Here is a 17,197-nt window from a genome sequence, read left to right on the forward strand (position 1 = left end):
CGTTGCATTCGGTTCCTTATCGGACATTTGTCTGATTTTATTGAAATTTTTTTTTTAGAAGCACTGAACTATACATCTATACTATATTTCCTAGTTTTATCACGTTTTACAAGTGAAAACACACAGCCGAATTCCTAGGTGTACGATTTTAAGCGACGGCGATTGTATATCGATTAACAACGACAAGATTCAATTTATTTAAACTTCGGTCCGGTTTCTATTACAATACACGGCTTAATGAAACTGTTCACCTTAAAATTGTACATAGATCCGTCTATATATGTCTCTATAATGACACATAATACCATAACCTAACATAACCTAGACACAGCCTAATAACATATAATTATCATAACCTCACATGTCGGCGTCGCCGGGAAGACGTCGATCGCGCGTCTCCGACAATTGTTCTTTCGCGAAACAGATCCGCGTGAATCGAACGAACGAATATTCTACGACGGGAGGGAGGAAGTCGGGGCGAGACAGCGAGCAAATTAATTGTAATTTGCTTACGCGTGAAAAAAAGCTGATCCGGCGTAGCCGCGCAGAAGCGGAGAACCGTGAAAGCACGACAAGCCGAGCACGGCGAGCCGCGGCAACGCGATATTAACGACGCGAAGGAAAAGCTGTGTTTCCAAATGACTGCGTTACAACGAGGATTTACTGCGGCTATAATTATAGGCAATAAAGCCAGAGACGTGGAAACCGGAGCGGCATTTGTCTGCAACCGAAATATTCGTTATCGACGGCGCGGCGGCGGCGGTGGCGGCGCGGCGTTGTAAAAACTGTTTCCAGAAACTGTACTGTACCGTGCCGTACCGTACTGTATCGCGTAGCCACGGCACGTTTCAATGCCGACGCCGCCGATTTCTCGGCGTCCACGCCGCGCGAACGATTTTAGTAGCAACGCTTCCTAATATGAAACCGATCCCCAATTGCATACCTTTCCTTCGTCGGAACTTTCTCACCGTTTCGTCGCGTCGCCGATCCGATGGAACGCACGAATCTTTCATCACGGAGTCTCGAGTTACAGCCCTGCCTCTGCTCCCTCCTCCTCCCCCCTCCCCGCCCGACGAAAGTATCGGGACGCGCGCAAGATTGAATTAAGTATGAAAATCGAACGGAAAATTGTCTCGACTCTTTAAATTTATTTCAAAATTAATTGTAGCGAGATGTAACAAATACAAAAAAAAAAAAATGTAGGAAATCGCTTTAATTTTTTTGTATTTTATTTCAAAATTAATGATTAAATTAAATTAAATTAAAACCAATTAAGTTGAATTAAGTTAAATTAAGTTGAATTAAGTTAAATTGAGTTAAATCAAGTTAAATTGAGTTAAATCAAGTAAAATTAAGTTAAATTAAGTTGAATTGAGTTAAATTGAGTTAAATTAAATTAAATTGAGTTAAATTAAGTTAAATTAAGTTAAATTAAGTTAAATTAAGTTAAATGAAGTTAAATTAAGTTAAATTAAGTTAAATTAAGTTAAATTAAGTTAAATGAAGTTAAATTAAGTTAAATTAAGTTAAATTAAATCCAATTAAGTTGAATCAAGTTGAATCAAGTTAAATCAAGTTAAATCAAGTTGAAAAGTTAAATTAACTTAAGTTAAATTAAATTAAATCAAGTCAAATCAAGTTAAATTAAGTTAAATCAAGTTAAATTAAGTTGGATCAAGTTAAATTAAGTTGAATTGAGTTGAATTAAGTTGAATTGAGTTAAATTAAGTTGAATTGAGTTAAATTAAGTTAAATTAAGTTAAATTAAATCCAATTAAGTTGAATCAAGTTAAATCAAGTTGAAAAGTTAAGTTAACTTAAGTTAAATTAAGTTAAATCAAGTCAAATCAATTTAAATTAAGTTAAATCAAGTCAAATCAATTTAAATTAAGTTAAATCAAGTTGAATTGAGTTAAATTAAGTTAAATGAAGTTAAATTAAATCCAATTAAGCTGAATCAAGTTAAATCAAGTTGAAAAGTTAAGTTAACTTAAGTTAAATTAAGATAAATCAAGTTAAATCAAGTTAAATTAAGTTAAATTAAAATATTAAATTTACATAACCACGACATATTACATTGTGATAAAAAGAAACGACAGTTTATTTAACTTTGTAACTTGATTATGTATTCGACAAACTGAACGAATCGTTACAATTTATACCGAACAAGCGAGCGACCTGATACTTTCGGCGGGGAGTGTACGCGCACGATGATCCGCGGTTTTGCTGCTTATTGATATTGAATTTTCGACGGGGCGCGCATTCGGCGATTACAAGCGAACGGTAAAAAAAAACGAAGGATCTCGCCGGCCGAATGGTATCATCGTGTCGCCGTTATGCTAATGCTAATTGCGATCCGCGCGACGCGCCGCCGCGAGCCCGGCCGCGTTACGTTCCGCCGAGAAAGTGACAGGGTTCGCGCGCGCGCGCGCGCGCGCAAGAAGAATCAAAGGGAGGCCCTCCGCGGCCGAAATAAAAGTGTTGCGAGATGATATCGCGCGCGGGGCAAGTTATCTTCTTTATTTTCTATCGCGCTTTCGTCGCTTATTTTGCGAAAGAGGGCGTCCTCCGGTTCGGCAATTTGTCCCTACGGCGACGGATAATCGTCGATAATCTATTACCGCCGATCCCCTTGTTCCGTTCTCTTCCTTTTTTTCTCCGTTCGCCGTTTCCTCACCTGCCTCGCTCGAAGGCTTCGCGCATCCAAAAATGGAACGTTTCAATTAAACCGTCCGATTTCGCTGTTATACACCGTTCTTTCGTAGACAACGGACGTTTAAGAACCGCCCGTGAGACGGGAGCAATTATATATATATTGCACGCTCTTTCGTGCGTTTTTTCTCGTTTTTTTTTTTGGTACGTTTAATCGCGCTGAAGCGAAACGAAGTCGATAATAATTTAACGTGTTCATTGCAATGGGGAATTCTTGGAATCTCTGCACGAAATATCGCTGCCATAATTCGATACCGAGATGCGTCTAAATAATGAAGTTTAAAGAAAATGGCATTTAATTTAATGAAATAATAATAATAATATTATTAATATTAATATTATATTATTATTATTATTATTAATATTATATTATTACTACTATTATTAATATTTCATTAAATTAAATGCAATTTTTAATTGCAGAAAATTGCATTTAATTTAATGAAATAATAATAATAATAATAATAATAATAATAATAATATTAATATTATATTATTAATATTATTATGTATTATTAATAATAATAGTGATAATAATATTATTATTATCATGCCTTGCACATTTAAAAATATTTCAATACCGCATTACTCAGCTAATACTATTTGCTATAAAATAGTGGAATATCTCCAAATCGCGTTCTTTTCCTTTTCAAACGTCCCAGAATTGTCTGCAAAATTTCAACTGATTTTTTTTTTAAACCGTCAAAGTCATCCCGAGGTCATGATATCGCAGATCATCGAACTGGTCTCGACGCGAGCAACAACGTCGCGCTATAAAAGATAAACGTTGATCGGCCAGAAAAATGTCGATGACCTTGAAAAAATTATTCGAACGACCTTGGTAGAACGATTCTTCGTTGCCATCGGATGCGCGCCACGAAACCGTTTAAACGTCGCCTCCTCTTTTCCCGCCTTTCGTAGCAACGGAAATAACTCGGTTGTTCGATTTAAGCGTATCACCCTGTATATACATATGTATAAAGAAAAGATAAACGCAAGTGACTCGGTAATAAACTTTCTCTTTACGTTACTGTTATAGGATCGACCATCGCCGTAGTTTACAATGCGTAGAGCTTGTAAAAGTTTCGCGATGAAAGTTCATATATTCTCCCTAATTGACGCACAGATTGTACAAAAAAGAAAATAAATGGACAATTCGGGAAAAGGGGATACGATTGTTCGAGCCTCGCAGCTCGTTTTTATGGTCATTGACAATGTATACAGGGTGTCCCAAAAATGTCTCGCAATCCGAAAGTGGCGGGTTCCTCGGGTCATTCGAAGCAACTTCTTCCTTTATAAAAATGTTCTCCGAGGCACCGTTAACGAGTTATCAACGAAAAACAGTGACCAATGAGAGGCGAGCTCGGTTGGCGCGAGGCGACCGAGCCAATGAGCGGAACCGGGCTTCGCGCGCTGGTTGGCTGGGTCGCCTCGCGTCAGCCGTACTCGATTCTTATTGGTCACTGTTTTTCGTTGATAACTCGTTAACGGTGCCTCGGAGAACATTTTTGTAAAGGAAGAAGCTGCTTCAAATGATCCGAGGAATCCGCCATTTCGGGATTGCGAGGCATTTTTGGGACACCCTTTATATATATACATATATATACGGCGGCCCGAAAAAGGAGCGTCGGTTGTACTAATTACGCAAACAACGGAACAGCGTAAAAAGTAACGAAGTTAGTTATCTTATCGAGGTGTCCGCCTCGCGCATAGAAGAAAAGTAGAAAAGCAGAAGGTCGAGCCTATCAGGAAAGTATCCGGCGAGATATACATATATATAATATGTATATACATATATATAAATATATACATATATTTGTGAACACAGAAATTCTGCGTCGTAAATCAAGCAGTCCTGCCGATCGAAATTAGGATAACGTTATCACCGGCCGCAGACGTCGCCGCCATTTTAGAAATAGTCGCCGAGAAAAAGATAATAGAACGCGATGGAATTTTTTACGCGATTCGATTTGCCGTACGCGGTGTCATCGCGCTCGAAACTAGTTTCGTTCGCGCGAAAACGAGGATATTTATTTGTCCTGCTGCTCGTAGCGAGCTTTGCGCAATTTTTGCGATGCGAACATTGTTTAAAAAGAAAAAAAAACGATACGGCAATTTTAAGCGACATGAGTGTGGAGGGTTAATTACAGGTCGGTTTTTTAGGACCGGTTTAAACGATTTGAATTTTTTTTTGCACGATACAGAGACCAATCTCTACAAGACTCATAACCGGAACGCTTTTTTGAAATTCTGATATCGCTTGGAATGGCAGAAGAAAATAAAAAACTGTCATTAAGTAAAAATTTTGCCGCTCCTGACATAACCTTAAAAACGGCCACGCATTAATAACCCAGTAGCGCCATTCGGCTGAAACCTTTATACTAAGACTTCGTACTAAAGGACACGTGTCGGTTTGTTTTTTCTTTTAAATCACGCGTCCACAAGATTCTTTTACAACCTCAAATTGGACCGCCTGACATAATGACATAACCTTGACATAACCCTGTACAGCGAGGAATTCTTTCAAGTGTACAACGAAATAAAAGAAGATCGAAACTTTGAAAGGCTATCGATTCTGAAAGAATAGCGTATATTTTCGTACGAATCGCAAAGTATACTTCGGTAAATTATGCAGAAATATGTGGACATTCTCCAGGAAATAGCAGAATAATATTTCAAGAAGAAAAGAAAAAAGATACCGAAACGCTGGTGGAACGCGAACAGTCCGAGGCCTCGGTTTCGAACGCGATTGCACAGCTTTCGTCTCGCTGTAATGATTTTATCAATCGGGCAAGTGTAAATAACGGCCGATAAAAGAGAACCCGAACGCGGAACGCGCACGGTTTTTGCCACGGCGCGATCCCGAGTGTGATTCCTAGATTCTAGAGCAATCGCGAGCCGACTCGGCGCGGCTCGGCACGGCTCGGCACGGTTCGGCACGGCTCGGCCGTGCAGCGCACATGGCATGTCGCGTGTTGCTCGAGGAGAACGGTATTGTTTACCGACTCGTTATTTATATAGCGAAGGCATTGGTAATAACCGCGCCGTGTCGCTTTGTCCCGGCGAGCCGCGTTAACCGGTAACCGGTACGCGAGAGATAACAGAAACGCCACCGGACACGGTCACTCGCCGCTTCACGTGACCCGGCGAAGGGAACCGAGCGACAAATTATTAATGCCGACTATCTCTCTCTCTCTCTCTCTCTCTCACTCCCGGCTGTCTTCTCGTTCAATCGCCGGCCGGCGGCGGCGGCGGCGGTGGCGGCGGTGGCGAGCTTCCAGAAGATTTCAGCTCCGATCGGTAGATTCCACGATGGCTCCGGAAAGTCTCCGCGCCGCTCCGATTTTCGACGAATCCTCGATGTTTCAACTGTTCGCCGTTCGCGTGGAAACGAATCGCATGGCACACCTGTACGGTACACCTGTACCCAGCACCTAGTACAACAGTGAACCTGGACTGGTTTCGACGCTGAAACTACCGCGCCATTAGACGCGACTAAGGTGTGTATTGTTTTATAACCTTGACAAGAAGATTTGATTCATTTAAAAGAATTATTACAGCCGTCGCGCGGGAATCGTGAAAGAAAAGAAATCGGACTGTTCTAATATTCTAATATTCTAATATTCTAATAATAATAATAATAATAAATAATACTAAAATCCTAATATTTATTCGAAAAATAATATAGCGTCTCGTATTTACCGCGTCGAAATATTTTAACAAATTTAATATTAACGAACAAACGATCGGTCGAATTATTATTATTATATTATTATTATATTTATTTATTATGATTATTATTATATATTATTATAATATAATATTATTTATTATGATTATTATTATATATTATTATAATATAATATTATTATTATTATTATTATTATATTATTTATCGATCCGCGATAAATGTAAAGTTAATCACGCTGGGAGAATAAACGAGAAAGAGGCACGGTAATCGGCCAGTCCACAGTAACTGGTTCTCTCCACCACTATGACCAGGTAAGAATCCATCGTCGACGGTCGTTGCGTTTCCGATGGAAATGATCGAGAAGACGGTTTATAAGAAAAACAATTTATTCAATCGATAGCGTATCTATACCAATTATAAACATATTTTTTGGTTTTACCGATTAACACAAATCTGTTCATTCACGCTGTCGCTCGTTGCACGCTTCGTCGACTCGCTCTCGCTTCTCTCTCGCTCGCTCGTTCGATGAGAACCTGCCTGAATTATATAATATTCGTTCTTAACCCTCGAGCTATCAAGTATGAAAAATCATGATTGAATAAAACGCGATGTTACGCTGCTTTTTGTTCCCGCGCGCTCACCGACGGCACGTGTACAGTCCTCGCGTGACACGGAGGCACCTTTTCTGTTTACGTCCCCTCCACTTACTAGCTGCGGCAGCGGACTAGCTAGTAGGGGGGGGGGGGTACCCGAACGGAAAGGCGCCTTCTTGCCGCGCGAGGACTATAGACCTTCGAACTAGAGAGCCGCGAGAATTCGATCGGTGCGCGGATTCCAATAAATCGACTGCAACGCGTAAATACAGGGTGTCCCAAAAGTGCCTCGAAATCTGGAAATGGTGGATTTCCGAGGTCATTCGAAGTAACCTTTTTCCTTAGCGAAAATGCAATCCGCGGCTTTGTTCACGAGCTATTATTACCGAGTCATCGGTGAGCAACGAGTGGCGAGCTCGGCCGCCGCGAGACTGCTGCGCCAATCAGCGGAACTGGTCTTCGCGCGGTCGTTGGCTGTGCCGCCACGAGCCAGCCGCGCGCTCGCCTCCGATTGGTCAGTGTTTGTTCGTTAATAACTCGTGAACGAAGCCTCGTAGAACATTTTCGCTAAGGAAAAAGTTGCTTCAAATGACCTCAGGAATCTCCCATTTCCAAATTGCGAGACATTTTTGGGATACTCTGTAGATCGAGGGTTAATCGAATCCGCGAATTCGTTGCCGGTTATTTATATGGCCACGGGCGAATCTCTTCGACGACACACACACGCACACACGCACACACGCACACACGCGCACACGCACACACACACACACACACACACACACACACACACACACACACACAGAGATCGAATCGATCCCGATCGTGGTACATATATGTATATGTACTATATTGATCTAATCCAATTACGGCTACAACGGTAACAGCGCAAAACGCGATCGCGTTCGCTTAACAATTATTCCGACAGCTGGATTCGTCGCGGCAGCTGTTCGTCGCGGCGCTCGCAAAACGAATCGGAGAAACACGAAAGTTTCTACGATTTTCTCGGCGTTCGCGCGCCTAATTGATTAACGATAAGCTTAACGGCAAGTACACCCTCCGGCAAAAGTATCAGGACACTTTACGAAGAAAATTCGAAAATTTTACAATTTTTACAATTTCTTACAATTTGTTTCATACTGGACTTTTTACGGAACTGTGACGAATATAGACAATGCAATATTTAACAGCACAATAAAAAATATCGTCTACTTTTGTGCGCAATCCGAGCGCGAATTAGGGAGAAATTGTAATTACAAAATGGAGCACGAAACGAGCTCGGCGCACGTTCTCAACGAACAGAATGCCATAAACGGGGAAATACTAATCGTACAAGCGACAAACGCTATTAATTCGACGCGCACGATGCCATCAAACTCGCAGACATTGTTTAAACTAAAGCAGACATTGAACCGAGCGAAGAAAAAACAGTTACAATTTGTATCGACTGAGAAGGTGCCCCGATACTTTTGGAGAGGAGTGTATGTATAATACAGAATCTTTACGTACGCACGCGGGACCCAGAGTCTTCGGTGAACTTCGGGGTCTCTCGATCATCGGACTGAAAACCGATCGATGAAAATTTCAATAGTCTCGAGCTCCTCTCGTCTTTGCACGCGAGAACCCGGACAGTAACCGTTCGACCAGGTCCGACTTATTCTATCTTTGGTCCTCTAGCCGCTATGATTCGTTGCCGGACATCGAATTTCTCCTCGTTCACTTTTTTTTTTATTTTTTTACAAAGCTTCTCAAGTCGTCGTTCCGCACGTCGATCGTTCGTTTCTCCTTTTCCCCCGGCTGCTCGCCGAAAAACGCGTCGCTCGATCGCGATCGAATGTATACACGGTTTCCCTTCGCGCTGCCGATCGAACGACATCGACGGACAATAAGTTGAAAAGTCGTGGTTGAAGAGGTCCTCGAACTTCCGTCGAGGTCGCGTGGACCGCGTCGGAACGAAAAATCGCTGAAAATAAAACGCGATATTCGGTGGCCGTGATTTTCGCGACTCGAGACACGACTCGAACAGAATTCGGATCGTTGGCGTTGTTGTTCTTTGTTTTCTAGATATTATTCTAATTACGGTGGTCGTATTGCAATTTCGACGTCGCGGTGCGCGGTTCGCGTTGAAGTCCGATTAGAATAGAATCGATTGCACGGGAATCGAGAGTTGCACTTTGGTTTCGGAGAACGATCCGAATTGTACTCGTTGCAATTAATTGTGATTCAGTGGATCGGAATGTTTAGTGGCGCGTGTCGGATTTTTCTCGTCGTTGAGAGGAACAAGCAGTGTTATTGTTCACTGACTTGTGCATTGTTTACTGACCAAATTTATTGTTGCGATAATTTAGGGCTCCGTTGAATTCGTATTGTAATTATAAGTTGATTCGTATTATAATTATGAGTTCATTGTAATTGCAATTATTAGTTAATTCACGTTATAATTTAATTTCACGTTTAATTATAATCACAAGTTAATCATAAACATAATGACAAATTAATCATAATTGTAATTATAGGTTCATAATAATTATAATTATGAGTCAATTATAATTGCAATTATGAGTCAATTCATATTGTAATTATAAGTTAATTCATATTATAATTATGAGTTGATTCATGTTACAATTATAAGAGTTAACCATAATCATAATTATGAGTCAATTATAATTGTAATTATGAGTCAATTCATATTGTAATTATAAGAGAGAGTTAACTCATATTATAATTATAAGTGAATCATAATTATAATTATGAGTTGATTCATGTTACAATTATAAGTTAATTCATATTACAATTATAAGTTAACCATAATCATAATTATGAGTTAATTATAACTGTAATTACGAGTTGATTCGTATTACAGTCATAAGTTAATTTATATTACAATTATAACTTAATCATAATCATAATTATGAGTTAATTGTAATTGTAATTATGAGTCAATTTATATTATAATTATAAGTCAATTTTTTATTATAATCATTTATTTATTTTATTTATTATTTTTATTTTTTATTTATTTATAATCATTAATTTTTTATTATAACCGCAATTTCATTTATGAGTTACAATTCGTATTATAATTATAGTGTAATCCTAATCCTAATTATGAGTCAATTACGATTGTAACCATGAGCCAATTACAATTACAGTTTATTTAACTCGTCTCTATATTATTTTCCCACGTAAAGATTACACGAGCGGGAAATCGCTTCGTAAAATCTGACTCGCGCCACTGCGATTCTGTCCTTTGCTCGATGGACAATGTAAACAATATTTTTGAAAATGTACCTTATACATTGACGAAACAGAAGATCGACCAAAAGTAAAATAGCTGAAGAGCGAAACTACAAACCGGAAGCACAGTTAGAACAACAGAACAAGAAAAACATTTCTCGTCGTTTTGTACAAATTCGATCATCGATCGGTTCTCGATCGAAGCGACGTTTCTCCCCGCAAATTCGTCGTTACTTATGTTAAACTTTAGAATGTTTTCACAAATATGTATAAACGATTCGTTTCGTGAAATGGACGTTCACGATCTCGTTTCAAAGGCACACTCGTCGTTACGATTCTGGCGAGATCGTGAACACCGGCCCGACACGGCCCGACACGGCCCGACACGGCCCGACATGGCCATTCTCGATCCCGGGATCGCGGATCGCGCGAACATCATTTTCGGGCAGTGTAGAATGCAAACGGCGACACTCTGCGCGTCGGAAACGTCGGCTCTCGCTCTCTCTCTCTCTCTCTCTCTCCCTCTCACCCTCGCGCTCTCTCTCGCTCTCTCTCACCCTCGCGCTATCTCTCTCGCTCTCTCTCTCTCGCGCTCTCTCACCCTCGCGCTATCTCTCTCGCGCTCTCTCTCTCTCCCTCTCACCCTCGCGCTCTCTCTCGCTCTCTCTCTCGCTCTCTCTCTCTCGCGCTCTCTCACCCTCGCGCTATCTCTCTCGCGCTCTCTCTCTCGCACTCTCTCACCCTCGCGCTCTCTCTCTCTCTCTCTCTCTCTCTCTCTGTTTTCCAGCAAATTTCTCAAACACGCTGCGAAATCATTAACCGATAGCAGGAGCAGTAAATTCTCCCAAATCGACGCTCAGATTCTGCACGAAAATGGATAATTTGCGAATTTTAAATTAGATTATTTTTTGGATAATTTTGGGAATTATTATTCGAGCCTTGCAGCTCGTTTTTATAGTTAATAATTTTTAACAACTATAGAAACGAGCCGCAAGACTCGATAAATCGTGCCTTCTCTTCTTGGATTATCCATTTTTGCTTGTAAGCTGAGCGTCGATTAGGGAGAATTCACTGTATTTCGAATCCCTTAAGTGGCAACCAATGATATCGACTCGAACGAGACACCGTCGATCGCTCGTCCTTCTTTAATTCAACAACTATACAGGATGTCCCAAAATTATGGTATTTCCGGGAAACGCGGGGTTCCTGAGATCATTCGAAGCAACTTTTCCCTCAGCGAAAATGTTCTACGAGGCTTCGTTCACGAGTTATTAACGACCAAACAGTGACCAATGAGAGGCGAGCTCGATTGCCGCCAGGCGGCCGAGTCAACGAGCGCGCGAAGCCCAGATTCGCTGATTGGCTCGGCCGCCTAGCGCCAGCCGCGCTCGTCTTTGATTGGTCCGCGTTGTTTCGCGAATAACTTGTGAACGAAGCCTCGTAGAACATTTTCGCTAAGGAAAAAGTTACTTGAAATGACCTCAGGAACCCCGAATTTTCAGGAAATACCATAATCTTGGGTCGCCCTGTATAAAAATGGACTGCATCGAACAGTATTATACCTCCTATTCCCAAATGGTCTATTTTTGTTTAGGTAGCTGCCAATTATCTGCTAATTAAAGCGATTAAATCTCGACAGTATTTTTTTGTAAAATGGATCAGAAATTATGCGATCGATTCTCGTTAGAAATATTGTTCCGCGTTGCCACTTAAGCGATCAACGATCGTTCGGCGATCTGATCTCGATAAATAAGTGTACGCATATATAAGTATTTAAAAGAAACAAAACCCTGCACGTGCAAATTGGTAACGCTGGATCGTAACGAAATGAGAAAACGCAAGCATTCTTGTTCACACACGCGGATACACGGTACGCGCGTGCGAATGGGCCCCGAGTTCCCTACGGACATACAGTATATCTCTTTAATTGACGCCTCTAATTGAACACTGGGACTACTTTTGCAACGACTCAGTATTTTTTATACGAAACAGAAATTATGTACTAAATATTTTTATGTCGAACGTGAAACAAACGTATTCTTTTTTAAAATAAAAATTCATTGGGATATTTTTAACAACCGGTTTCATTTCTCAAATTATCAATTTGGAACACTGGGACTATTTTTGCAACGACTCAATATTTTTTATACAAAACAGAAATTATATAGTAAATATTTTTACGTGGAACGTGGAACAAACATGTTCTTTTTTTAAATAAAAATTCATTGGGATATTTTCGATAACTGGTTTTTTCTCAAGTTATCAATTTGGAACACTGGGACTATTTTTGCAACGACTCAATATTTTTTATACAAAACAGAAATTATATAGTAAATATTTTTACGTGGAACGTGGAACAAACATGTTCTTTCTTTTAATAAAAATTCATTGGGATATTTTCGATAACTGGTTTTTTCTCAAGTTATCAATTTGGAACACTGGGACTATTTTTGCAACGACTCAATATTTTTTATACAAAACAGAAATTATATAGTAAATATTTTTACGTCGAACGTGGAACAAACATATTCTTTTTTAAAATAAAAATTCATTGGGATATTTTTAACAACCGGTTTCATTTCTCAAATTATCAATTTGGAACACTGGGACTATTTTTGCAAGGAACCGATATTTTTTAATACAAAACAGAAATTAATATAACTTTTTAATTCTTTTTAATTTCGAAATTACTTCTGCAACGTGCCGATAAACGCAACGTTGCGAACACTATAACGTCAAGTATCAAAGAAACTCTATCCTGGACTCCGCATCATGAACTTGCAATTTCTTCGCGCGCGCGCGTCAAAAATCGTGGACCAAACGCGAATTTTAGCCGACACCGAGAAGCAACGAAATTCTTTAACGCGGCGATCGACTTCGTAGGGCCTCGGTTTCTCAATCAAGTGACATGTAATTTTATCTAGCTTCTAACGCATCCGATCGTGCTTCCATTCACACGCATCTCCCCCCCCCGCCCCCCTACACACACAAACACACACAGACACTCCGTTCACGTAGTATATGTATGTATACGCGCGCGTGTATATACATATAATTTTCTTGCATCTACTTTAGTGTATACTTTTATTTAGATTTCTATCTGTATTACTATTTATACTTTTATCTGTTTTTTTTTTTAATAGTATAGATTTCATTTCTATGTACACGTACATACGTACCGAAAGTACTGCGATAAATGGACGGCTGATGATACCCTACCTAAAAGGCCTAAATAAATCCTTGACCACTCGCCGATGACTATTGTATGCGGAATCGTCCGCGCGCTTATGGCCGCTTTCACGCGATTGAAAAATGGTAATCCGTGTCGAGAAATTCCGTAGAAAAATTTGCTAATAACACTTTTCTTACGTCTACGCGATTATTTATTTACAATGGTCTCGCGGTACGTCGGAGTTGCGCCAATTCGATTCCATTTTAATCCAATTTTGCGATTTAATTAGATTGTAACTCGACCACGGTGCAATTCAATTTTGCGATTTAATTAGATTGTAACTCGAGCACGGTGTAATTCAATTTTCCAATTGAATTATCTAGTAACTCGAGCATGGTGTAATTCAATTTTGCGATTTAATTAGATTGTAACTCGAGCACGGTGTAATTCAATTTTGCGATTTAATTGTCTAGTAACTCGAGCATGGTGTAATTCAATTTTGCGATTTAATTAGATTGTAACTCGAGCACGGTGTAATTCAATTTTGCGATTTAATTGTCTAGTAACTCGAGCATGGTGTAATTCAATTTTGCGATTTAATCAGATTGTAACTCGAGCACGGTGTAATTCAATTTTGCGATTTAATTGTCTAGTAACTCGAGCATGGTGTAATTCAATTTTGCGATTTAATCAGATTGTAACTCGAGCACGGTGTAATTCAATTTTCCAATTTAATTGTCTAGTAACTCGAGCATGATGTAATTCAATTTTGCGATTTAATTAGATTGTAACTCGAGCACGGTGTAATTCAATTTTGCGATTTAATTGTCTAGTAACTCGAGCATGGTGTAATTCAATTTTGCGATTTAATCAGATTGTAACTCGAGCACGGTGTAATTCAATTTTCCAATTTAATTGTCTAGTAACTCGAGCATGATGTAATTCAATTTTCCAATTTAATTAGATTGTAACTCGAGCACGCTGTAATTCTATTTTTCAATTTAATTACACAGTAACTCGACTACGGTGCAATACAATTTTGCAATTCAATTGCACAGTAACTCGACCACGTTGTAAATTCAGTTTTGCAATTCAATTAGATTGTAACTCGAGCACGGTGTAATTCTATTTTCCAATTTAATTACGTAGTAACTCGACTACGGTGTAATTCAATTTTCCAATTTAATTACACAGTAACTCGACCACGTTGTAAATTCAATTTTGCGATTCAATTACACAGTATCTCGACCACCGTGTAAATTCAATTTTTTAGATTGAATTAGACAATAACTCGGCCACGGTGTAATTCAATTTTACAATTTTTGCGTGATAATCTGCGACCGATTCCGACGAGTTGAAACTAACGCGAGTGTTCCCAAAATTCTCTAGTTAAGTATCGTTGTTATCAACCGGACCGCGGATTTTTATGCAAGACCAATTGTATCCAATCAAAATACTAATTATATCTCCTCCTTTATTATGACTCCAATAAGACGAGCATAATGCATCGATTGTTCGAATCTTTTCTCTGACTTAGATCGCGCCCAGCTATTTTTCTGATAAGTGCATAAAATCCGCGGTCCAGTTATCAACGCACAGAGTTGCGCAGAATTACAATCGAATTACTCGAGCAATTGTCATCACAAAGTAATTCGATTATATTGCAATTCGATTACATTGTAATTCGCAATTCAGAATGCGGTTCAATTAAATTACAAAGCAATTCAACTGCGTTCGTATTTCAATTACATTGCACGTTGATCGCATTGTAATTGCGAATTACATTGTAATTCAATTACATCGTAATTCCGAATTATATCGTAATTCCGAATTACATTGTAATACCATTACATCGTAATTCGGAATTACATTGTAATTCCATTACATCGTAATTCCGAATTACATTGTAATACCATTACATCGTAATTCGGAATTACATTGTAATTCCATTACATCGTAATTCCGAATTACATTGTAATACCATTACATCGTAATTCGGAATTACATTGTAATTCCATTACATCGTAATTCCGAATTACATTGTAATACCATTACATCATAATTCGGAATTACATTGTAATTCCATTACATCGTAATTCCGAATTACATTGTAATACCATTACATCGTAATTCAATTACATCGTAATTCTGAATTACATTGTAATACCATTACATCGTAATTTCGAATTACATTGTAATTCAGTTACATCGTAATTCCGAGTTACAGTGTAATTCCATTACATCGTAATTCTATTATATCGTAACACCAATTACATCGTAATTCCGAGTTGCATCGCATGCAAACAACACCCGCGGCCAAAATACTAATTCAACCGTCCGAAAGGTTCGTATCACTTAATCGAATTACATACATGCAATGTAACACGAACACGAATGTAACCGAATCGGCACAACTCTGTCCCGATTTCCACGACGGCCTGCCTAACGCCGCAAGTTTCACACCTGCGATAAACGGTCGGCACCGCCGATCGATACGAGAAGTACATATGTACGTACTACAAAGTTCGCGAGCGCGTACCGCGGTTACCGTTTGTCCCCCATTCCGCTCCTCTTCGTTCGTTGTACCTCGTGCGGATCGTGGACGGCGCGGCGATCGGCCCGAAGGAGACCCGACGGAAAAGCCGAAGCAGCGACGCCGGCGGCGACTGCGGCCGGACAACGACGGCCGTCGATGGATCTCAACTGTTGCCGGGTATCGGTATCATGTGATACGCGGAAGCCGGCTGGATGGGGGGCGAGTGGACGTTCGGCTGCGCGGGGAGCTGGAGGGAACGGTAGTCCAGAGCCGGGGCCGCTGGATGCTGGCCTTCCCGGTGCCTCCGTAGGTCCACCTTCCTTTGGAACGCTTTGTCGCAGAGGCCGCACTGGAACGGTTTGTACCCCGTATGCTTTCGCATGTGGGTGATCAGGTTGCTGCTTTGCGAAAACGCCTTGCCGCACACCACGCATTTGTGAGGCTTCTCGCCTGCAACAGAAATTCCGAGACCGAACTTTTAGAAAACACTCGGCCGACACACCTGCAACTTCTTCTACTCTCTAACTGCTCGGACCACGCGGTAAACTCCGCCGAACGATATTTCGCTCGGATTTTATAAATTTATCGTTTATTATTATTATTATATCATTACGTTATTGTTCGCTGAAATGAAAAATAGCTGCATCATTTGCAGGTCACGGAAGCCAATGTACGGTTTTTTGACGGTCTGAAATAATTTTAGTAAGTTCACGTTAATGCATCGACGCGTTTATAATAACATTTTCGTTTTAATATTTTCACTATTTTATATTTCGTCTAGCAATTGTTTGCCATAGATGCAGACTGGTAATCGATATTATTTTTAAACGCATAACCCTTCGAAGAAAATTTCATTTGAATAAATTCTTCGAATAAAATTTGATTCGATAATTCGAATAAATTCTTCGAATAAAACTTGATTCGAGAAATAATTCGAATAAATTCTTCGAATAAAACTTGATTCGAGAAATAATTCGAACAAATTCTTCGAATACGATTTAATTCGAGAAATAATTCGAACAAATTCTTCGAATACAATTTAATTCGAGAAATAATTCGAACAAATTCTTCGAATACAATTTAATTCGAGAAATAATTCGACTAAATCCTTCGAATACAATTTAATTCGAGAAATAATTCGAACAAATTCTTCGAATACAATTTAGTTCGAGAAATAATTCGAACAAATTCTTCGAATAAAATTTGAATCGAGAAATAATTCGACTAAATCCTTTGAATAAAATTCGATTCGAGAA

The 17,197-nt window shown here is 39.5% G+C and overlaps 1 protein-coding gene and 1 long non-coding RNA gene across 3 annotated transcripts in view; one reads left to right on the forward strand and one right to left on the reverse strand.

Annotated features, from left to right (window-relative positions):
* Window positions 1-5,958: 5,958 nt before the first annotated feature.
* LOC143263856 (uncharacterized) overlaps window positions 5,959-17,197 on the forward strand; it is a 30,713-nt gene continuing 19,474 nt past the window's right edge. The window contains exon 1 of the long non-coding RNA XR_013037189.1: window positions 5,959-6,212. This is a non-coding gene — a long non-coding RNA (uncharacterized LOC143263856). The remainder of the gene's footprint in view (window positions 6,213-17,197) is intronic.
* The window catches only part of LOC117223520 (uncharacterized), an 86,040-nt gene continuing 75,614 nt past the window's right edge, over window positions 6,772-17,197 (reverse strand). For both annotated transcript variants that reach the window (XM_033475829.2, XM_033475828.2), the window contains one exon: window positions 6,772-16,391. In XM_033475829.2, the coding sequence (XP_033331720.2) occupies window positions 16,105-16,391 (287 nt within the window). In that variant the 3' untranslated portion in view covers window positions 6,772-16,104. The remainder of the gene's footprint in view (window positions 16,392-17,197) is intronic.

This window comes from Megalopta genalis, chromosome 2, assembly GCF_051020955.1.
Source record: "Megalopta genalis isolate 19385.01 chromosome 2, iyMegGena1_principal, whole genome shotgun sequence".
Taxonomy (NCBI): domain Eukaryota; kingdom Metazoa; phylum Arthropoda; class Insecta; order Hymenoptera; family Halictidae; genus Megalopta; species Megalopta genalis.